The following is a 24,150-nucleotide window of genomic DNA, read 5'->3' on the forward strand; positions in this document are numbered from 1 at the left end:
ATTTGGTGCTGGAAACAAACCAAATATCAGACTGATGCTTTCATTGCACTCAGTGATCTTTCCACTGCTTGGAAAAAAGATGCCCCTGTGATAGATTCTATTTGAGATTCACCCTCAGTGTGTTGGAGGCGTATCTTATGCTGGCACCCTTCAAGTGTAAATCAGCCCTGTCTCACAGTGAGTTTGGTTTACATCTAATGTAATTTGCTATTGGCTCTCCAAGAGGAGAGGGAACTTACTTGTTAAACTGGCTCACTTTTCAGGGACACTGTCTACCATGCCAGCAGTTCGCACGTTCTCCCTGTTTGCTGGAATGGCTGTGCTCATAGATTTTATCCTTCAAGTCACCTGCTTTGTAAGTCTCCTGGGCTTGGATATTAGGCGCCAAGAAGTGAGTATGAATATGTCTGTAACTTCTGCATGATAGGGATGTCATCTTCTGCAGAACTGTACTAAAACCAGCTTACTTTGCAATTCATTTCCAGATGAATAGACTCGATATTCTGTGTTGCATCAAAGGCAGTGAAGAAATGAGGGGAGTCCAACGCTCCGAGAGCATTTTATTTCTGTTCTTCAAAAACCTGTATTCTCCTTATCTGCTTAAGGATTGGATGAGACCAATAGTGGTATGTATACTGTATTTACAGTAAGCAGCCATCTAAATTTGAGCAAGAATGCTGTGTCTGAAAGTTCTATACTGAAGAAATATCTTCAGTGCAACAAAACAAAACTCTAGCATTTCTTTTATTCCAGCATTAGTATTGGAATGAGATCTCCTACCTGCAAGAGTACCTCTACACTGCTGCAGAACAGTGCCTGGCTCAGCTTGAAGTTACTGTGCTTATTTACAGAAGGCATATCTTTTGCTGTTGCCTTCTGTGTGTAAATTCTTCTTTAGGAAATCAGTCCCTTTTGTCATCCTAAGTTTTACTGCTTCTGTTCTACTAAGCCTGGGTAGCATGCTTAAGCTAGAGACTTTTTATATTGGTATTGACTTAGTAAATTCTAGAACTTGTTGTTTTTATGCAGCTCTCACTTCCTGAATCTGCTTTCTTTGCAGATTGCCTTGTTTGTGGGCGTTCTGTCGTTCAGTACAGCAGTGATACACAATGTAGAGATTGGACTCGATCAGTCTCTTTCAATGCCAGATGTAAGTCTTAAGACTGTCTCTGCACTTCAGTTTGAAGCTGAAATTGAAGCTTGAAGTCTTGTGCTACTTCAAGATTCTGTAACAGTAATTGAAAGCTTTCTCTTTAAGGATTCCTACGTAGTGAATTACTTCAAACAGCTCGGTAAATACATGCACGCAGGTCCTCCTGTCTACTTTGTTCTAGAAGAAGGGCACAACTACACCTCTCTGGAAGGGCAAAACATGGTGTGTGGTGGAACGGGATGTAATAATGATTCACTTGTCCAGCAAGTCTTCAATGCTGCAGAAATTGGTAGCTAGTAAGTATTTTATGATTTTTCTACATAAGTAAGAGATGTACATCTAAACAGATGCACTGGTCAGCTACAACTGGCACTGTGGTACTCGCTGTATACTGAGGTTTATGGTGGGGGGAAGGGAAGAAGCTGTGGCAGGTCTCCTAGGTGAAGCTGGATCCTGTCTGAACTAGTAGGATGTACTGATGTACTTGGATTTGGAAGAGGCCTTGATGATCCTTCGAGGAATCATGAAGTGTTGCAGGAAAAACTCATGAAAACCCCTTAGTGTAGTTGCCATTGCAAGTGAAAGTGAAACCTAGGAAAGCTTAGACTGTAAATGTGGATAAACCAGCCCAACAAATCTGTAACATTTTGGCATCTGTAAGTGGAAATTGCATTTGGATCACAGCAGTTAGTGTAAATGAAAGAAGTTTCTGAATCCATTTTGCTGTAGTTCAGTGGTTTTCTTTCTTCCTAATTAAATGAGAAGCTCTGCTTGATGAAACGGGCAGTGATAGCTGGGAGAAGATGTAATGTGAAGTGGGCAAGGGGTATGGAGGGTTGTGGTTGGCTATGGAACTCCAAAAGAAGTTCCTACTGTTTTCTAGCTGCCCTGTTAACAAGCAAAACTAGTTCTTAGGTGAGGTACTGGAGTAGAGGACTATGCGGTAAGGTAAGGAGTTTGGATCCTAACTAGCTGAAAGAGAGTAAGTTAGCACTGGAAAAATCCAAGGTGTTATAGAATGAAATATTAAATCACCAACGAGTATGTTATTTTGTTAGCACAAGGATAGGCTATGCCCCATCATCCTGGATTGATGACTATTTTGACTGGGTGAAGCCACAGTCATCCTGTTGCAGAGTCTACAATACCACAGGACAGTTCTGCAATGCTTCAGGTACTGCCATTCATCTCATTGACAGGGCATTCACAAAATGTTTCTTGGTATGTGTCAAGTGAATAGCTTTCCTTCATGTGAGTAGAAGTCTCTTGAGTTGCACTCTAAGTTGTTTGAACTGCTGTTTGAGTGACCTTTAACTGTTTTCTACTGGCATGCTGCTGGTGGAAGATAGCTCACCTAGATGATCAACAGGATTACTATTCCAAAATAACTGGGATTGTTACATGTGTAATGAAACCAGCAAAAGCTTACTACCCGTAATGAAACCAGCAAAAGCTTACTACCCGTTCTTGTTCAGATCCTTCAGTTTGATATAATTCTTACTGGTTCTGATATAGATGATGCAGAAGTAAATAACAGTTGTCTTTTGGACCTTGTCTTAGTAGGAATAAAAAACACCTGTGACTAAGTTAATGCAGAACTGTGGGCCTGTTCAGTTGTATGCTCCAAAGAAATGCTTTTTATGGATTTGTATCTGGTAATACTGCAAATCAGAAGTTAGTAGTGTTAAGACAAAGAATATTTTAACCTGTTGTCAACCTCCAACTATCTTCTGTGCTTCTGCAGTCACAGATCCATCTTGCACTCGTTGTCGACCACTGACTCAAGAAGGCAAGCAAAGACCACAGGGTGAAGACTTCATGACATTTTTGCCAATGTTCCTGTCTGACAACCCTAATCCTAAGTGTGGCAAAGGGTAAGAGCCCTATTCCACATATCTGTTGTAGACTGATGTCAAAGATGTTTGCTCTGGAAGTGTGACTCTTCTGTGTGGATATTCAGTGTTCCTTTAAAATTCATATAAGCCACTTAAATCTCACCTGTTTATATGATTTTCTGAGACATACATTTATAAAAGTGATGTGTTATATGGCTAGAGTGGATCACAGAATTGCAGGGGTTGGAAAGGACCTCAAGAGATCAAGTCCAACCCCCCTGCTAAAGCAGGTTCCCTGCAATAGGTTGCACAGGTGTGTCCAGAGAGGTATTGGATATCTCCATAGGAGACGACTCCACAACCCCTCTGGGCAACCTGTTCCAGTGCTCCTTCACTCTTAACCTAAGGAAGTTCTTCTGCATGTATGGAACAGGTTATGCTCAAGTTCTAGGCTATTGCTCTTTATCCTGTTGCTTTACAGCACCAAGAAGAGCCTGGCCTCATCCATTTGCCTCCCACCTCCCTTTAGATATTATTAACGTTAATCAGACCTCCCTCCCAGTCTTCTTTTCCCTACCTTACTCAGTCTTTCCTTGCAAGGAAGATGCTCCAGGCCTTTTATCTTTGCAGCCCTCCACCAGGCCACAAAGACAGGAGATTCTTGTCTTTTTTTTTTTCGAACTGGGGAGCCTAGAACTGGACACCCATATTCTAAATATGGCCTCACCAAGGCAGAGTAGAGTAGGAGGATCACCTCCCTCAACCTGTTGGCTTTGTTCTTTTTAATGCACCCCAGGATGCTGTTAGTGTTCATTGACATGTAAAATTCTGTTACTACAGAGGACATGCTGCATATAGCTCTGCTGTTGACTTGATAAACAATAAAACTGATGTTGGGGCTACTTACTTTATGACGTACCATACTGTCCTGAAAAAATCATCTGACTATATTGATGCTATGAAGAAAGCCCGGAGCATAGCAGACAACATCACTGAAACCATGGGTATCAAAGAGAAGAACTATCGTGTGTTTCCTTACAGGTATGTTTAAAACATTTTTGCAAGAAGTATGCTAAAGGGGCATAATTTCTGACTAACATCTCAGAAATCCAAATTTTCTCTTTTGTCTAAGAAAGCCACAAATTGTAGGTGAAAAGTAATTTGTATCCAGCACTAATTTTCTTCACTCTGGTTGATAAGCTTCTTGATTTAAGTTAGTTGTCTTTCACTAGAGTTATAGCTCGAGCCTCAAATCAGGCCTCTTCTAGCTTCTATAGTAGGCTTCTGTGGCTACACTAACTTAAGCAGATGCGTAGCCCTGAATAGTAGCAAGTTGTAATAGCGTGTACTGACTTCAAACTTCAGTTGAACTTTAGCTGGTGTTCCACAGGAGTGACTACTGACACTGGGGTGCCAGTTCCTGTTGGTGACCCTCATAACAAGGATACTATCCTTATCACAGAAGCTAATCCAGTACGAGCATCCTCTTCTCTGTAGTAGATGACTTCTGTAGTATATTTCTTGTTTCTAGTTGGACAGAAGTTAGACAGTACTCTTGAGGTACTCTTAAAATCAGTAGAGATCTCCCTAATTTAAGCAATGCAGATCATGCAATCTTGTTAGCTCCATCTAACAGATGCAGTTGTTTGTTTGTTTTTTCCAAGGTTTGTGTCTTCAGGGTTCTCTGGTCTTAAGACTTGTATACAGATAGCAAATTACAGTAGATACTGACCACCTTAAGCAGCTTTGTCAAATATTCACTCAGTGCTTTGAAGTATAATTTAAAGCACATCTATTATCTGTGATGGAATTAATACAGAGGGGATTAAGAACGGTTTTGAAGTCTGGAAATAACATGGATTTGTGCAGAAACAGTTCTGTTCCTTGCAAGTAGGATGCCTAACTAAAGCATCTGTTCTTTCCACAGTGTGTTTTATGTCTTCTATGAACAATATTTGACAATTGTGAATGATGCCATCTTTAACCTCTGCATCTCCTTGGGATCAATATTTTTGGTGACAGCTGTGCTGCTTGGATTTGAAATATGGGCTGCTGTTGTGGTTACAGTAACTATTGCTATGATAATCGTCAACATGTTTGGAGTGATGTGGCTCTGGGGCATCAGCTTGAATGCAGTTTCACTAGTAAATCTTGTCATGGTGAGTTAACCAGATCTTTCTGTTTCCAAGTATTGAACAGTTATCAGTATCATGACACTGAGTATTTCCCCACAAAACTGATGCATTTGGACTGTAGTGGAACTGTCTTAATCCTTCTGGATGGGCTGTGGAAGTAGTTTGTCAAATATATATGTATATATGGAAGTGGATAAAATAACTTGGGCAGCAAGTCCCTTGGTGAAACACTGTAGAACTTTAATAGCTGAGTGCTGCCAGAGCTGCAGCTGACCTTACTTTCAGAAGTTCTCAACTGGTCTGAGAATATTATGAAAAAGTAAACTTGTCCCATGTTACAACTAGGTGTGTATTCATCCAGTCTACCTGCTGTGTAAGTAGCATTTGCCAGTTGTTCACTGTAGTAAATGATTTTCTCTTAAAAAATAATAATCCTTAAGTGTTAAACTCCCTAACCTTATGATATCCAATAGTGTGTGTATAAACTCATTTACTGTAAAGCCATGCTACTGCAACTAGAGTCTAGAAACTGATTACCATACTCAGCATTTGCTGCTGAGTTTGGCTTCCTTCAACATCAAGCAACTTTGGAACTCCCCATTGCGATTTGTTTAATTGGATTGCCTGCTCAGTAATGACTGGTGCTGTACAGCACTCAAAAGCCTTTAGTGACAAACTAATGCTGAATTTGTAGCTTCCAGTGGCAAGTTCAGCCTTGGAAACTCATCTAGAGCCTGTACTTTTATAACCTGTCTAAAGTTCTGAGATGTTACCATCAAAATGCTCATCTAAGTCGGTTCTTTCTTCTGCCATCTAGAGCTGTGGTATTGCTGTGGAATTCTGCAGCCACGTGACAAGAGCATTCACTGTTAGTACAAAGGGCAGTAGAGTGGAGCGTGCAGAAGAAGCTCTGTCTCACATGGGCAGTTCAGTAAGTACCTGTCTATTGTAAAGAGGGGAAAAGGAGTAGCTAAGCTGGAACTTCAGACTATGTCAGTATCAAGTCATAAAGACCGCCCTGCTTCTTTAGGGGAAAATAAATGACCAAAATTGCTGAAGACTCAACCTAAGCTTCTACAAGTAATAGGGCTGATCAAGACTTGATTAACTTGATGTTAACCTGATATTAATACTACCTAGCATTAGAAAATGGAGCTAAAAGTTTGAGCTGAACCAGTAGAGTAATTGAGTTGTCCCACTGAAGTTGTATGTGCTTCTCTACCGAATGCTTGGAGGTGACTGGGAAAGGTCCTGAGTAGGGGATGGCATTGGAGCTTTGAGAACATAAGCAGGCTATTACTGCTGTCTCACTTAGCTTTACAATTGCACCCTGGGTGTGGTTGGAAGGAGTTGTTCTAGTGCTGGATATACTTGACCCAGGAAAGGAACTTCACTGAACTGTGAGTCACCTCAGGTAATGGCTTATTTACTATGTAACTGCCTGAAGTCAGAATCAAACTAGAATGTTTGGCTGTACCAATTATACCAGTTTGGTACCATATTGAACCAAGCCTGCGGCATCAAGTTAGAGCTAGGAAGTGGATGCCTCTCTTGAGTAGGGCTTTTGGTTCTAAAGGTTAACAGGGAAGCCAGCACACTGTATCTGGGAGCCTCAAATGACATAAGCGTTTTCAGCAAAAATTGCTGTTTCCATAAATAAGTGATAACTGCTTTTTAATCAACAGGTCTTCAGTGGGATCACACTAACCAAATTTGGAGGAATTGTAGTACTGGCTTTTTCCAAGTCTCAGATCTTCAAGATATTTTACTTCAGGATGTATCTAGCTATGGTTCTGCTGGGAGCAACACATGGACTAATATTTCTTCCAGTTCTGCTTAGTTACATTGGTAAGATCTAACAGTCTACTCTGAAGTGCACTTAAAACAAAAACATCTAGCTACCTGTAGATACTTTCCTATAGCTAAATGAAATGGATCGCAAAATTAAAAGGCAATACTTGAATCTGCAAGCAGCCATATCCCTTAGATTAACAGGACTGACTGGCAGTATGCTGTTACAGCCATGTTAAACTGAAGCAACCAGTCTGTACAGTGTGCTTGCTCTGCACCATTGTTAATGGAGTTGTTTGCCTAGGTACATGTGGCATAACTGTCAAACTTGTAAACAAATTTGGATGATGGGTGAAGCTACAAACCTGTTGTGGGACGTGGTTCCATTTGTGAGTGATCTTATGTAACAATTAGGAAGGCCGAAATGCTGTCTTCCTTGTATCTGGAAGTTCACATGTATGACTCCTTAACTCTCCCTCAGTAAGTCCAGCAAATCTTTGTCAGTCCTGTTAGCTATTGCCCTTGCTGCAGCTATTACTAGCTGAACGCTTCTCAGTGTTAAGCTGGACAAAGAGGACCAAGGTTGTGGATGGTTCCTGTGGGCAGCTGCTGACTGATATGCTGTAATGTTGAGACTTTGGAGTGACACTGTCTGTTTTCTTTTGCTCAGGTCCATCGGTAAATAAAGCTAAAACTCGTGCTGCACAGGAGAGGTCTAGAGGCACAGAACGAGAGAGACTCCTCTACTTCTAGTTTTTAACAGTGTTCAGTGGACTCTATGAACTGTGGCTTAGGCCCAACTCCTCTTAAGAACTGAAGCTCAGCAGTGTTCTATGACTATCACACTGTAACCACCACTGACTCAACTCCTGCACAGATTCAACTAGGAGATAGCAGCTGCAGCTTTGGACACGGCTTTAAACTCAGGAAATGCTACGTGTGGCTCATGTAACAGTATTATTACTAAACCTAGATGTGTTAAGGTTACTAAAACACTTCTGTTTTCAAGAGGTTGCATCTCTTCTAGAAACTTAAACCAGCTGCATTACAAGTTGAATAGCTGTTTTGTATGAGAGTGGACTGCTCAACCACTGACACTAATTTTAAATGCAGGTCAATGCAATTTTTGTCTCTATTTTTAGGGGGGAAGCCATCACAAGTTGTAATATTTTTTAGTACAATTTGCCAAAATGTCTTGTATATACTTTATTATAAAATAGCAATTTTGTAGTTCAAAAATCTCTACTTAAATGCAATAAATTAAGTTTATACATTCCAATGGAAGAGGGTTTCAGAATGTTGTGGGCTTCATAAGAGCTTGTTCTCCAAATACTTGTTTGAAGAAGGTGACGTGTTCTTCACAGTGCTCACCTAAGAGAAAAATAAAATTAATATTAACAGGGGAAGGGAGAAACTGAGAAGCAAGACAGCACAGCTTGAGTTGTCTTGTGGTAAAGCAGGTTGTCTGATCCAGTTCCCAGCTCTAAGCAACAGACTTGTGCCCGTGCAAGGTCTCTACTCTCTAGGTTCAAGATGCTGACATTGAATTCTGAGTCTACCAGCTAGCTCACGATTAACAAAATGTTTCTGGGACAAGCAGTTTTGCTTAGGTTTTAAAGTGAGAGGAACAGCAGCATAAACCAGGCCTTGCATTTTATACTGTATGGCAACAGGCACCCAAATGCAAATGCTGCATCTTGACTGTTTGTGGCTTTAGGAAGAAGCATTAATTGGAGATACCAGCTTTGCTAAATTAAGCACTGCAGGTAACTGCAAGCCAACCAAGTTAGCATAAACTGAGAGTATTTGGCTCCAACTTGCTTTACTTTAAGTGCACTGTGTAAAGGGGTAAGCCAAGTTAACTTTGGAAGTATGCTTGAAGGTAAGCCTAAATATAGACAGAACTCAGTGCATTTTATCTTCATGGTACACACCAGCTCAGTTGATAAGTGAAGTGTGTCACAGTTCTGTATGCACAGCTTGAATCATCTGTTTAGCTTCTCATTGCTTACCTGGTGTGAAACTTGGGTTTCCCCGTAATCGTTGATTTCTTTGCTCAAAGAATCTGAAAATAGTGTAGAAAAGCATCTCATCATCTGCTTGTTTTGCTGCGTCAAGGAATTTGCGGGCTGAAATGCTGTCATGTCCTCCAATACCCCTGATGAATCGTAAGGCAGCCAAAACTTGGTGTTTGGACAACAGAACTTCCACTATTTCATCATTTGCTGTGGAAAGCCTCTGTAAAATCAATCAATCACAGCTCTAAGACTGTTTTTAACAGATAAGTTAGATGCAAGCTTGTCACTTGAAGCTCAGCCAGGTAAGTCTAAGCCACATGTGACATGGAGATTCTACAGTTTGAAATGCTTACTTTTAACATATCCAGAGAAAGCTGATGTGCAGGAGGGTAAATGCTTTCCAGGGACAGTAATAGACAAGCCTAGAGCAAAAACAGGAATAACACTGAAATTCTGAAGACTCTTCACCTCCACTCCTGGTTTTTGGAAGCAACTTGCCTTACATACCAAAGGCTTTGAGTCACTGAGCACATGATACTGCAGAAACTGATGGAGCGTGTAGAACAAGTTGTGTTGAACGAGGGTTTTGATGACCAGCTCATACAAGTAGTGCTGTGAACACAGAAAGACCACCATCAAAGGCATGTTTCAGTACAAGTCTTCAGATGTAGAAGGTGGGATTATTGCATAGGATTTAACACATGACCAAGACTGGTTTGAAACTTCAAGTAACTTCATGAAGTGAGATGATACAGTGGTGCTTCATGCATGCAAATGCTTTACCTGAACTGCAATCTGGAACTGATTAAGAGAACGAATGTATTCCATCAAGACTGCTATAGTGAACTTATGAGGTGCTTCCTGGACAAGAAAAGAAGTATTAGCAGGAAAAGCCATGGAAGTACAACCTCCTGACAAGTTATGCCCTCTCCCCTTACCCAGGTCAGGAAACAAGATCCTGCACGTAGTCTCACAGCAAACCTAGCAGAAGGTTTTATTTCTATTACAATTAACTTACCTTCTTCTCTGTAAATACAGATAAAACATGGGTGTACATGTCAGACTGATCAATAACTGCTTGAGTGCGGACTGGCCGTTTCAGGAGTGGATTACTTCTACTCTGGCCTGCTTCTACCACCTACAAGAAAAAATAAGTTAAGAACACAGTACTTTGGAGAGAATAGTTGTGGTTAAATCTTATCTGCACAGAATGTTTGCAATTACAGTTCCCAGCTGAAAACATGTTTTGTTATTCAGAGAATTTGTATCTGTGAATTCACATCACTGGGTACACTCTGTTCACAGCATGGACCTCTAAATTTAAAACAGCTTTTAAATGACAGATGTAGCTACTGCTGTGCATCTCAAATCTAGAAAATGAGCAAGCTTACTGTACTGCTGCAGGCCCACACCCTTAGTAGGATTTTAGCATAAGGTTGAGTAGATATATGAGTAGAATGTGCTAATTTGCTGGAAGTAATTCTGACAAAATGTACTAGATATGTCTTATGGTAACTATTTCAATAGTCTTGAGACTATTTTAATAGTTACAGATTCAAAGCTGGTTTTTTTTTTGAACCCTTACCCCATTTTAACATATGCTAGAGTCTGTTACTTGCCTTGCTGGAGATGAACTATGCCACACCTACTGTAGCAGAGCACTGAACAAAGCTGTTATCTCCTATGGGGGACAACCTGCACTTTGCACAACACTTTCTACTGCAAGCTTGAGGCTGCCAGGGACTGACCTGGGGGTAGGTCTGACTTTCCTAACTCCCAAGCAGATATTTTGGCTCTGCTATCATGTAACCTGAAATTCAAATAGCATTACCCTATCTCTGTAAGCTGCTGTAGCTAACATGGTTTACCATAGTATAGCTTTGCTCAGCTTCCAAGTACTTCTTATATTCGTGATTCAGTTTGTCAAAAACAGTTGCAATCACAGGCAGTGATCCCCTTTCTGGCTCACTGAGCACTGAAAAGATAAAAAAAAAAAACAAAAAACCTATGAGGAGAAATAACAAAGGGCTTTGACGTTACCTTTTCCAAAAGGAAATCTCTCTACTCTGTGCTAAACTTAAAAGAGCTTTTGTTCAATATCAAATGTTTTTTAACTGAAGGGGGGTGGGGGAAGCTGAATTATTTTGTGCTGCTAATTTCTCTTTAGAGTGGTGACTGAAGGTACTACAGTTATCTACCATTCCATACGCCAAAGCTAGTTTCCGAGGTGAACTCAAATCTCAGAACAGTCCAGCTAACCTGTACAAGTACTTATGAGGAGGCAGTGTAGCACTGTCTGCATTTCCAGAATAAGTGTTTTACACTTACTTTGAGAGCACACAGCTAGGATAACCATTTTGCATTCTTTTCTTTGGAGAAGGAAATCCATTAGTCTTCCTTTATCGAGCAAAAGGTTAACTACAGGCTCAAGTTTCACTTGAAGATTCCAGAGGTAACCTTAATTTGAAGGAATAAAATAAACTTATGACCTCAGATAGTACAGGTTAGATATTTCCACTTCAAATGAGAACACAGCACACAGATTGTTTGCCTAACTCTGTTTTAGAGCAGTGTTACCCCCGGAAACATTTTAGTAAGAACATGTTCATGCCCAGTTACCACTGTGAAGAACAGTCACTTAATCAGGTACAGCTGCTCATGCCCTCATTGTACTAAAGCTATAAACTTGTATACTGCTCTTGAGAAGGACAGAGTTAAGGTTTTGTTATCATAACACCACCTGAGCTCTGTTGTGGATTTATGATTGAAAATAATGCTGATTACTGTCACTGTTTTGGTTGTTGCTGAGCTGCAAATACACAACCAAGGTCTCTCCTATTTCTCACATTGCTCTGACAGCACACAAATTGGGGCTGCACAGGGAGGGAGGGAGGGGTTGAGCCAGGGAGGGCAGCTCGCCCAAACTGACCAAAGGCAAATCCCATACACTGTGTCACGCTCAACCATCAGAACAGGGAGGATAAAAGGAGGAGGAAGTGGGGACAGTTAGAGTTATGATATTTGTCTTCTCAATAAATGTTTCCTGTGCTTGAAGCCCTGCTTTCCTAAAATTAGAAAGTTCTTGTTTTGCTCAGCTTGCACATGCAGCTTTTACTTTCCCTACGGAACTGAATCTTAACCCACAAGTTTTCCCACTTCAACCACTGATTCACCTCCCCACCCAGGTGGGGAACAGGTATCTGGATTCCTACTGAGGTTAAACCACTTCTACCACCCCCCATTTTACCACATTGAATTACCACAGAGTCAGACTGCTCACCTTCACTTGCACTGATGATGATATCAGGTTGAAAGACAATCCATGATGATGAATCTAAATATTAAGGTTCAATACCTTTCTTAACATTGATTCAGAACCACTGCTACTACGTTCAGTTACTGTACTGAAACAGAATTGGTTAACAGACTTTCATTCACTGCCACAGCTGCTCCTTTGCAAAGTCTTGAACCATACCTCTGGAATTGTATTTGCTTTCATCTTCTCAGTATCTTTCCCTCACTCTGGCATCTCTTACTGCTTCAGGATCTTAGGATACTGAACGCCGTATCCTTCGTAGGAGCCTTTGCTATTTCCTCTTGAAGAGGTAGTTAGGCTTAATAGCTAAAGCTGGATTTAGCTAATCAGGATATCATCAAGTGCTGTCTTTGTCCAGGTGTAGAATGCAACTGACATTTAAGAGTATTTAAAGGATACAGAGTTTACAGGGAACAGGAGACTGACTTGTCACAGAGGCCGGAACTGCAGAAAAATTAACAGCAGTTAAGGACAGTAGTACTTGGCTGCTTTCCATGCTACCAAACTACAAGCCCTACAATTACACATCTAGCAGTCCTACAGCACGTAGGCAGAAAAAGAAGTTATGATTAGCTCTGTAGCTAAATATCTCTAAAGAAAACTCAACTGTAGAGGAAAGCAAAGATCTTTTTAAAAAGGCTTTTGTTTTTCAACCAAGTGAAATAATTCACAATGAGATATTCTCTCTTAATACTGCGATTCCAAATGCAGAGGTTCCTATTTGCTTTACTTACATACATTATCACTTTTACTCCTTCAAAAAGCAAAATTGGTTTTGTCCTTCAGTACAAGCCTTTCCTTCCTGATTTACCACACATACATTTAGTGACTTCAAAATTCAGATGCTGAAGAGTTTTAAGGTACCATCATTCCTATAGAAGAGTTTTTCTTCTGTAGTGATGCTAGCAGAACTGTGCTCAGACTGTTTCCAGCTAACACTTAGTTTCAAGCTGGGAAATTATCTGCAACACGTTTAGCACAGGAGGGCAGAAAGACAAAGAAAAAAGAATCTAAATATTGACATCCTAACATCATTATTAGTATTGATTCGATTCCAGAGCTTAGGCCATACGTGTGTGAAGTGCTTTGGAGTACAGACCTTTTATAGCTGTGTTTAATGTGGAAACAAAGAGGTATGCAGACAGCCTGCACAGCAACAGAGACTGAAAGATCTTTGCTTTAACACTTCCTACAGTGTTAAACTATGGTAAGTGTGCAGCTAAAATAACAACTCCTACTTTTCTGTAGTAGGCATGATTTGGGATGAGAGTTTCTTTTCAGTTCCCTGTTATCTTCTTCCCTCCCTCATTCTTTCCCAAATATGTACAGTGGCTGAAGGCTGAAGCACTGTGGTATACCAGCTGTTGCATTTCAATAGTCTTGCTAACAGGCCAGACTATTTATTACAAAGTACTTCTACCTGCTATGGGTACTTGATAGGGTTGTATTGACCGAGGCGGAAGAACAAACTGATGGATGGTTGTGGACCCATCAAAATCTCCTCTTAGCTTGATGTCAAATATGACCGAAGTCTGAAATTGAGAAGAAAAATTAGTTTGCACAAACACGAGTTCCCACTCCTATATTTACACGTATTCTGATCATTTTTCATGTTTCTAACTTGTGCTCTCCATGTGAGTTTCACTGCTTCTTCACACTATGAGGCAAATTCAGTACCTCCCTGCGATACCCTCTTGCTTGCACTACTCAGTCTTGTTCAACTTATCTCATTAGCATCCTCACCCAGTGTGGCTATCATTCATTCTTAGCAAGAGCTTTGCATGGTGGATATCAGCACTGTTGTCAGTGCCAAAGTACCACGATTTGGCAGCCTCCTACTCAGCGTGGTGTTTGCTTTCCATGTTCATATGGTCATGTTAATATCCTGAGTGAGATGCTGGAGAATTAGAGCTCTGGGTTTACACTAATACATCTCAGTTATAATTTATATGAATGCTACATCAACTAGTTAGCCTAACAATTTACGCTAGCCCAGTTCTTGGAGGAGCACAGAAGAAGATAATGCCAGAAGCCGAAGCCTTTCCATGCTTTAAGCACAAAGCAATAATTAGATTTCCCACTGCTCAAGCCGTGTTACAGAGACTATGGACAAGTAAGTTTTACCTATACTAGCACATGCCTAAGGTCATATGTGTTCTTGTAAGACTGCACAGATAAAAGAGCTGAAGTATTTGTCCTATAAACTGATCATTCCAATTACTGTGATACAAGAAGTTGCCAGGATAAATAATTAAGTATCCAAGTTAACTTTCTGCACTGCCTTAAAAGCATACAGAGTTGCAGCAGAGTATCACAGTAAAGTAATAAGAAGTACAAAAAAGAAAAAAAAAACAAAAAACAGGCATTAGAAAAAAACCCCTATGTTATCTACAACAAGGCAAAAGGATGCATTAGACTCTGTTAGCCTTATATTTGTTCTTCCCGTAAATACTCTGGCTTTTGGCAAAGCTAACCACACACAGAAGAATTCTCTAGAACTAACAGGTAGAGCTATTGAAATCTGTCTTACTTTCAGAAGTTACTGACAAGAAAATGTAAATAAATCAGACCTCAGTATCCTGATGATGTACTACCACCAAGTTATCCACAACGTTTAGTGCAAACTTTCCTGTTCTGTTCAGCTTTAAGATGTGCATCTTCTTACAGGAGCCTTCTCTATGGAAACAGAGAAGAGCTGGTCAGAAAACCTATTTCAAATGGAAAAGCAAGAAATCTCTTAGGTACATGTGAAGTGCCACTAATGTTTTTCTCTCACCTTGGCAAGTGATAAAGGACTACTTCTGCTCCTGTACTATTGGAGGTCCTTGAGTGATGCCTCAAATAGAGAACATAAAGCTGCCCGTATCTAGTGAGACAACAGCATTAAAGCATTATATGAAAATAAAGAGTGGGAACAGAGGTGAGAACAAGGATGTCCTTCTAAAGCAAAGGCTGAAAGCTTACTCTACCAGAATACCAAAGCCAGGTTTTATCCTATATGAAAAGGTATGAAAATGAAATGAAGCAATTATTTAAAAGTGAGACACTAAAACAAGATTTGATAAATCACAGCGTGCAGCCTAACACTCATGCATATTACACATCCAAGACCAGCTCTACCAGCAAATCAGTTCAGAAATGAAACATTCAAGATGTCTGTTCAAACCAGGAATAATTTCATGTAAGAGATCCCAGTTAGCTTTTCCTCCCCACTGTACCTCAAGACAGTCATTTAGACTTTGCGCGATGCAGTAACTGAAGCTCCCTAAAGCAGCAGTACAGCTAAGGGAAAAAACAAGTGCAACCCTGTCTCAGCACCCCCCAACTGTCATACTTTCCCACAGAATGATAAGGCTTGATTAGTCAGATACATACATTGTAGCCATAGCAATATCTCTTTCAGAAAGGCTGAGCTTGGAGGACTTGGGTGCTGCAGGTAGCTCAATTTCAAATTTTGAGAGCTTTGACATCGTCCCACTCTGTTGAAAAAACAACAAAACAGAAATCCACCGTTACAAAGCCAAACCGGCAGGCCTGGACCAGCCTTTAACCAAATATTATGTTAACAGCACCCCCATGAGGTGAAGAGTGGCAACAGTCATAAAGAAAAAAAGACTGGCACTTCTCCGCAGGAATCCTAAACACATATTTCTTGTATTATAAATTTAGCAGCTTTTTCACCTTGATATCACAGCTTCAGTTAGCAAAACATTTTAATTTTAATTAAGTCAATACAAATCTGCATGCTAACTCCATTTAAATTGGCCTTGAGTTCTCAAATTAAAGTTCTCCCCACTTCCTCTCCGACAGCAAAACACACAGTCCAGAATTCTAATAAATGCTACTGGGAAGGGGAAAAAGTAAGCAATTCTTACTAGTTACAGTCTACTTTTGTTCCTGTTTAATCCAGAATCTGCTTTCCAGTGACAGCGTGTCCCTGCAAGGTATCCTCTCCCCTCTTCTCTTGTGAACTCTAAGCAAAATGTCAGAGTTGCCAAAGTCCCAAGACTTGTACTGAGCTCCACTAATCACTCCCATTAACTCGCTCTTCAGCGTAAGGTGTGAACACCTTAGTGTTGTTCAAGTTAGGGCAGTATGGTTAGGTTGCGGCTGGACATGATGATCTTTGAGGGCTTTCCCAACCTGAGCACTACAGAAATTTCTCCTTTAGCAGAGATATATTTTCAATTATTTTACAGATTACCTTCTGAACACAAAATTAGTTCCTTAGCTACACCTTGGCACACAGTATTAAGGAGAGGAAAGCACGACATGAGTCCTTACAGAGAAAGCAGTGGGAAGAGGTTATATTGAGACACCTCAGAGAACTCCATTTCAGGACCCAGTACAGACCCTAAGAAATCAGTGCAATCCAGAAAACCCATCGGAATACGTTGCCTTTAAAAGCATTCCCTTGGGCTACCAGGGAAAACATCCTAAAAGAAGCAAAACAAAGCCCGTAGTTCTGTCCTTCGTTTTTCTAAATCACATTACTGTACAATTAACTTCAAACAGATTCTAATTTTCACTGCTCTGTTTTTCCAAGCCGGAATGAAAAACACTTTCACTGTAACCTTAAGTGTTGTTCACAGGGAAGAGCACCAAGAGAAATAAATAGTGCCTCATAAGCACTCACAAATGGAGGATTACAGTTACTATCACAAGTGAAAGACCCTTAGTTTTTTCTTAATCATCCCTACAGAGTGCAAACATCCATACTAGAAATAATATCTTTAAAGACATCTTTTTTTTTTTTTCATATAAGTGTATGAGTTGTGAAGTATTACATCATTCATTTTCTCTTCCTCTTTCTCAAGATCAGCTCCCAGCATTAGCTGAGCACCCCTCTATCTCATGTCCTCTTTGGAAAGAAGTGACCATTTTAAGACATTCACTGTGAACTAGCTTACACATTTTTGCTTTGTCTCCTATGCTCATTGCCATTAAAAGATGTGAACTCGCACACCCGTCTTGAAAGAAATTGAGGAAAGCAACAGAATATTTGAGTGAAGTAGCAGCCTTACAAAAGCAGCACATAAAATGGAAAAAGCTTGGAATACAAGAATTTACCTTGAAATAGAATGGCTGCAGGACATTGCCAAGGACAGTTGTTGACAGAAGAATGACAGAGCTCTCTGGACAGTACATGTACCAGTTGACATTGATACTCTGATTCTTCAGAAGTTTTAGACTTCGTTTCTCTGGTAATACCTGGAAGCACAAGATGTTACCATTGTAATGCTCCTGATTCCAACAGCATCAGTAGCACACAGCTATGGAGGAAGTTCACAATGTCCCTCCCTTATCACGAGTGCCAGAAAGGGCTGTTTGTTTGTCAGAGCTCTCCAAAAACACAGGCAAAGGTAACAATACACAGAGGAGCTCAGACAAAGGAATCAAAAGGAAGCTGCCAATACGCAGAGGGATAATCACCACCTTACAACATTTGTCCTTTGCAACGTTTTTAAGCATGCACAAATCCTTCCCACTGCAGATTTGCTTTGCATGCAGTAATATCTCACAATAAATTTATATATTCCTTTCTACACAAGCCAAGAGCATCTCTTCATCTAGAGTTCTCAATGTTTAATTCAGTACTCCTTCATCTTTGGATCTTTGTTAGCTGTACTAAATAACTTGTTAAGTTTCCCCTGGCCCCCAACAAAGCATTCATCTTAAAGAAAAATAATCACGGCCTAAAAAAAGAGCAGAACAGCAACAACAAAAGATATGCTTTGGCTGAATTTGAGAGCTGGAGAAGAATTCAGAGATACTGGCAAAAGCACATCTGTCCTACATGAGTTATATGGATTACCTGATAGAATTCAATTCCTTGATCTGTGATGAAGACAATTTCTGTAGAACTCGTCCAGCAGAATCCTAGAATATTGGCATTCTTCGTCTTTTAACAAACAAGCAAACAATCTTTTACTAGGAAAATTAACTATTCAGACAAGCTAACACTATTAAATGAAGAATGCAAGATCAAAGGCTATTTGGCTATCCAGCCCCTGGAGTTAACACATTTCACAGAATCACACAGAATTGTAGGGGTTGGAAGGGACCTCCAGAGATCATCGAGTCCAACCCCAAGCACACCCAATTTGCCAGCTAAATTCCCAGTACACATTAGAAACTTTTGTAGAAGACTCCCAAAACTATGCATGAGCATAAATACCTCTTTGCCTCATTTTTTGGTAGCGTATAAGATTTACAGGTTTATAATACAGCCTGTTTTATTTCTACCCCCTGAACACAACCAAGTTCTTCTGGTTCAAACCATTCTGACCTGTTCAGCCAATTGTTGGCAAGAAACAATGCTCCTTCCAAGCTATGCAAACCATAGTGGAACTACTTCCCATGGCCTCACTCAGAACTCTACCACAAATGCTTTGCTAGAGCAGTTCATTCAAATTCATACTCCTACACAGTGAACCAGAGAGTCCATGGGAATTAAAAAATCTTCACAAATGCCAATGTTTAAAAAAATTAATTTAGCATTATATTACCCTAAACTCTAATTTCTCTTTGTTAGATTGGGAAGTCCCAAACAAAGACAATGATATACTAAACATTAAAAATTACCTAACAGTATACAAACTACTAACAGCTTACTGTCACCTATCAGTGAAATCAGGGCAAAACATCCAAATTAACATATCAAGTATCAGCAGAACTACTGTTGGCTGCTTTTTCAGAATCAGCACTCTTACTCTTCTCCTCCCCAAACCTCAACATTTGTTGCCTCCACAGCATTTCCAGTCCCTTCCAGGAAAGGATTAAAGTGCCCGATTCATGAAAAGTGTTTTTGTGGTGTTGTCATCAGTTGGTTTACCTCAATTTAAATAAACAGCACTGACTATGCACCTCGTTGATTCCACAGTAGTGTTTTGGAAGGTACCTCTTAGTTCTCATAGAGAGTAGAGGCCACCAGCATAACTAGCACTAGAGTTTCACCCAAGCACATAAGCTTTGGATGTTTGCTTCACTTACCTTACATTCCTGTGTATATTCTATCTGAGGGCTGTCTGGAATAAAATTCAAGAAATCCTGCAACAATACACACGAAGCACGACTGCAATTACGAACCATGGAATGTCACAGAAACAAGATAACAAATATTAGAACTAAGCTTGACTTACTACGTAGTACTTCACCACAGCTAGAATTTTTTTTATAGCAGCCAGCTCCACCCACCCCACCTTTCTTAAGCAATGACACTCACACAACAATAATGTTGCTTGGCAGCTGCTCAGCCCCAGGGTTAGGGAAGAATTTTCACTACAGCTGCTGACAGCCAACAGAACTCTCTCTCTTCTCAGAGGCTCCTACTCAGGTACTTGAAGTACCAAAGCTTTGGCTCCCATGCCCTCCCAGCCTGCAGGGTGTAGGAGTCTTACCACACTCTTTGATGTTCTCTGCACAGCGAGTATCTTGTTTCCCAAGGAAAACTTGATGCACTTCACTTCTCCTTTGTCTTCCATCCTATGGAGGAAGTAAAAGAAGTTATGGAAATACCATCTAAAATAGTCTGTTACAGAATTCTGTGATGCACTCTCTAAAAGAGGATGAGAGGGAAAAAAGCGTAATATTCAAGCCTGTGATCTCAATTCAGTCCCAATGCTTCTAAGTCCTGTAACACTCATTGACATCCACTGATCAGCTCCTTTATGACCAGGATTGCTGCTAATGGAACCAAATCCACTCTCTTCCCCATTAGGATACATCCCCTAGAGGAATTTCTGAAGTCAAAGGGCAGAGCGAAGCTGTTTTCACACCATTAGGAAAAAACAGAAATATAAAGCAATTCTTAGCAAACCAGAGTCAGTACAATTGGCACAATTAAGGGAATTCTATTGCCAGTGTGCACTACTCCATCCAGATAAACAGAGAGCTACACAGGCAGACAGACAGCAAGTTGTGGAACCTTCTGGAGCTCACTGTGTAATTTCATCTCCATCAGGATTTCAGACAAGGGAGTCAAATAAAGAAGCCAGAACTGACAACTTTCAGGGCAGGCCCCACAAAACACCAGACATCACAATAAACAAATTGCTTCAAACATCTGGATTTAAGCAGCTTTTCCTTAACAAATGAACAGCAGAGAACAAAGAGCTTTTACCCTCTTTAACCCTTTTAGCATAGGTATTTATGGAACAGTTACCTAGAGATAAAACACTGCTGTCAGATTCTGTAGAGGAAAACAAAAAACAAACAGGGAAAAACAAAAAAACTTCCAACAAAAAATGGAAAACGTAAAAGAAAGCAAACTAGATTAAAGAAGAAGCAGAAATCAATAAATCCACAATTAGAAAATACTGTGCTTGAATCACACACATGAAATTTGGAAGCCTTAGTTCCCTCTACTTTAAAGTTGACTTCATGTGGACTTGTTAAACCAGATCCTTGCTGAAGGAATCACAATTTGAATCCCCATACTCACACATTTACAGCATGTTTTAAAGAAGTATTGCTGTTATAGGAAGAGCCACAGCTTAATGACTTTCAGAAGACTACAGAGTTGCAAGAGAAAAACACGCCAGCTTAACTGCAAGAAGATTATGTCTGCTCACAGCTATAGATGAGGCCTAAGTGCCACATAATTTTATGACTGCAGAATACCATCCTTAGACAAAGGTGAAGGTGCCTTACCTGAATGAAATGGGATTTCTATCCTCCAAACCTTTAACAACAACCCCTGTAGCTCCACCAGAACGAACAGCAAAAACCTATTAAAAAAAATAAATATATATTAAAAAAAAAAAAATTAAAATTCAATTATTTCCTCTGAAAATTCAAGTTCATAACAATACTTAAACTGCTGGCAAGATAAAATAGTAAATTTGTATCACCTTTTTTGGTTTGTTCTATATATTCTTATTTTCCTAACTCAGGTATCAGTAAAAACATATGAGACATCAGATAAGCCAGTAAGCACTGTTTCAGGAAAACAGCTCAGGGACCAGGAAGTGAAGAAGTACAACTCACTGACCCAGAAAGTTTATCTTGTCAGAAAACATTCTTAGATAGGAAGAGCTCAACAGTAACCCACAGTTTCGCCTGTACATAAGATGTTTCAGCTGACTTGCACTAATAACATGAAGGATTCCTTACTACAACTACACTTATGTTTATCTAAAACCTGCTAGAGATGTCATGCTGTTAGAGAGTTGGGAAGTCACACAGAAGCAGCAGACACACACATCAGGTCTCAGACTAATCAATACTTTCTTCTGTAGTGTGGCTAATGGTAGTGGTGCAGTAAGTGCAAGCAGGAATACAGACTTCAAGGCTATAAACTGCATGCAAATCCTTAGCCTTGGCAAATTCTGATTTAAAATACTTTTAATGTTGATGTTGATAGAAAACTAATGCCATTTTCTCTTAAACTTTATGATGAAAAGACAGCAAGGACCGATATCTCAGCAGGGTTTTAACAGGGGAAAACAACCACTGAAATTGCTGGTTGAAGAGGATTTAGGGGCACACTGGTAATTAAACCATTTTAGACTACCAAGAAAACGTGAAGAAGTAAATTTACAATTGAAAATACGTTTCAAGTGAGCTTTTAACAACCAGTTTCTGTGCAGCTTTACCACACCTACACTAGGATGCAGTGCCTCCATACAAGCACATGAAAGGGCCCGCATTTCAACCAGTCCTCAAAAATACAAGGGTTGAGATTTATAAAAAGAAAGGACACCAATCATTCTAAATGCTAAGCAGCAGCAGCATGACACAAATGCCAGAAATACTATTCCCCTTTGGAAACATGATCACAGAATCACAGGGGTTGGAAGGGACCTTTGGGTTCATCTAGTCCAAGCCCTCTGCAAAGACGGCTCCCTACAGCAGGTTTAACAGGAAAAGCATCCAGACAGGTCTTGAGAATCTCCAGAGAAGGAGATTCCACAAACTGTGCCACTTCTGTGGGGAAGAAAGCATGAATGCTTCAATGCTGTGAATACTGCACAGAATGGCTACAGAAATCAGGCAGCTGATGGTACCCACATCAATCCAAGCACCGTGACATACCCTGTAGCTATGCTGAGCTGACTACAGAGAATTCCACAGCAATATTAAGGAGAAAGGCATTTCAAAGAACTAATGTTGAGAAACGTAAAGTAAAGCATCCATTCTGTTCAGAGCCACAAAGAAAACCTCAAATATCATTATTTATGAACACACTCAGCTTTACAAACAGAAAAATCCAGTTTATTCACTGACACTGTAGACCTCCAGAAAGACCTCATGACAGTGACAGCAGGGACAACAAGAAGGCAGGTGACATCCAGCACAAAATGTAAACAAGCATATCTGGGAAAGGCTCAGTGGTACCTGCAGTGAAGTGACAGGTGCTGCACAGCCCTCCAGCAGCACACCATCACACCGTACCAGCCCCATGGGAGCAGGATGATGAGCCAAATGCTCAGTACATACAATCCCAGAATAGCTTGAGTGGAAGGGACCTTCCCACCCAGCTCCAGCTCCCTGATGCATGGGCAGGGCTGCCCCCCAGCAGCTCAGCCGGCAAGGGTCACATCCAACTTGGCCTTGAGCACCTCCAAGGATGGGGCACCACAGTTTACATGGGCAGCTGCGCCAGCGCCTCGTAAGGGAAAAAAAACGAACCACAGACCCGGTAGCGAATAGAGCCGCAATGGAGCAGCCCCGTGGCCTGCTCAGGCCCGCAGCAGGAAGGCTCAGGGCCCGAGGGATGGGACGGGACAGGCCGAGCCAAGCCCACACAGCCGCGGGGCACCGCCAGCGCCCGCCGGCCGCTGCCTCTACCTCTGACCCCAGCACCGCCGGCGCCCAAAAGGCAGCGGCCCCCCGAGGCAAGGCCAGCGCAGCCCGGCCCCGGCGCCGCACCCACCTGCTTGTTGGCCTCATCAAAGAAGACGCAGTTGACGGCGTTGGCCTTCTCAAAGTGCACGGGCCGCGCGCACAGCGCCAGGTAGCAGCCATCCTCGCCGCCAGCTTCTCCTCCTCCTGCTCCCTCCGGCGCCGCTTCCTCTCCCGGCGGCGGCGCCTCGCGGCTCATGGCGGCGGCGGCGGCTCACGGCGCCAACGGTGCCCAACCCGCCTCCCGGCAGCGGCCGCTTCCTGTTTACACTCCCTCTTCACGTGACGCGCGAGCGGCCCGCCTTAAAGGCGCAGGGCGCACAGGCCGCGGCGGAAGGGGAAGGAGGCGGGAGCCCCACCCACCCGGGGAAGCCCCGCCCCTCAACCTCCCCCTTCGCAGCCCGGCCCACCCTTGACGGGAGAGCAGAGGGAGCTTATGAGCGCACAGCAAATGGGGAGGGCGCGTTCTTCCAGAGCACTTCAAAGTTCAGCATTAAGTGCTTTGTCTTATAACTGCAATACAAATCTATTTTACAAAGACATTAAAAGCGACAGAAACAAGGAAGCCTTCTATTTAACAACAACACGAGAAGCTTCCCGTGCTTCAAAATGACTTCCAACGGTTGCTGCTGCCTCCTCAGAGGCATTTCATCCACATCACTCCAACACCCCTACCTGACAAGACCGCTGCAGTGGAGTAGCAGCTGCTTTGCAAAATTTGTTTTGCTGAGAAATGTTAGAAGGATAAAAACTTACAATGAACCTGTATCAGAATCATGAGTTGGAAGGGACCCTTGAAGGCCATCTGGCCCAATGCCCCTGCAATGAACAGCAACACCTACAGCTACATCACAGTGCTCAGAGCCCCAGCCAACCTGACCTGGAGTATGTACAGGGATGTAAGAAACTACTTCCTCATATCCTATCTAAATCTCTCCTCTGGCTATAAGGAGTTTTTCTTTTAAAAAGCCTTATCCTCTGCATGCTTTGAAAAAGCTTGGGTTGTACTTGACAACAGCAGCATTCACTCCTTCTTAAGGTGTTAACTCTATCACTC

General features: G+C 41.4%; 2 protein-coding genes across 2 annotated transcripts in view; one reads left to right on the top strand and one right to left on the bottom strand.

The window, feature by feature from the left end:
• The window catches only part of NPC1 (NPC intracellular cholesterol transporter 1), a 25,874-nt gene extending 17,676 nt beyond the window's left edge, over positions 1–8,198 (top strand). Inside the window, exons 15-25 of the mRNA XM_048939277.1 lie at positions 264–391; positions 486–626; positions 1,061–1,150; positions 1,259–1,449; positions 2,212–2,327; positions 2,898–3,027; positions 3,829–4,029; positions 4,916–5,147; positions 5,941–6,054; positions 6,809–6,971; positions 7,585–8,198. Of these exons, the coding sequence (XP_048795234.1) occupies positions 264–391; positions 486–626; positions 1,061–1,150; positions 1,259–1,449; positions 2,212–2,327; positions 2,898–3,027; positions 3,829–4,029; positions 4,916–5,147; positions 5,941–6,054; positions 6,809–6,971; positions 7,585–7,667 (1,589 nt within the window). The 3' untranslated portion in view covers positions 7,668–8,198. The remainder of the gene's footprint in view (positions 1–263; positions 392–485; positions 627–1,060; positions 1,151–1,258; positions 1,450–2,211; positions 2,328–2,897; positions 3,028–3,828; positions 4,030–4,915; positions 5,148–5,940; positions 6,055–6,808; positions 6,972–7,584) is intronic.
• On the bottom strand, positions 8,106–23,388 carry RMC1 (regulator of MON1-CCZ1). Its single transcript, XM_048939278.1, has 20 exons — positions 23,125–23,388; positions 20,901–20,977; positions 19,649–19,733; positions 19,242–19,298; positions 18,064–18,150; positions 17,319–17,459; positions 15,624–15,727; positions 15,025–15,114; positions 14,819–14,924; positions 13,669–13,780; positions 12,648–12,692; positions 12,213–12,266; positions 11,261–11,389; positions 10,801–10,907; positions 9,951–10,070; positions 9,716–9,793; positions 9,440–9,544; positions 9,286–9,354; positions 8,927–9,152; positions 8,106–8,285 (listed from the first exon to the last, which is right to left on the bottom strand). Exons 1-20 carry the CDS (start codon positions 23,290–23,292, stop codon positions 8,206–8,208), a joined length of 2,040 nt encoding a protein of 679 aa, XP_048795235.1. The 5' UTR covers positions 23,293–23,388; the 3' UTR covers positions 8,106–8,205.
• Between the last annotated feature and the right edge of the window lie 762 nt (positions 23,389–24,150).

Source organism: Lagopus muta, chromosome 3 (genome assembly GCF_023343835.1).
Source record: "Lagopus muta isolate bLagMut1 chromosome 3, bLagMut1 primary, whole genome shotgun sequence".
In the NCBI taxonomy this organism is placed as follows: Eukaryota; Metazoa; Chordata; class Aves; order Galliformes; family Phasianidae; genus Lagopus; species Lagopus muta.

Bases quoted from the DNA above. Each gene is read 5' to 3' on its own strand.
- RMC1 (XM_048939278.1), bottom strand. From the start codon at position 23,292: ATGAGCCGCGAGGCGCCGCCGCCGGGAGAGGAAGCGGCGCCGGAGGGA. The intron at 20,978-23,124 runs GTGGGTGCGGCG...TTTTTTTAATAG, and splicing joins TTGATGAGGCCAACAAGCAG to GTTTTTGCTGTTCGTTCTGG. The intron at 9,153-9,285 runs GTAAGCATTTCA...TTGATTTTACAG, and splicing joins TTTCTCTGGATATGTTAAAA to AGGCTTTCCACAGCAAATGA.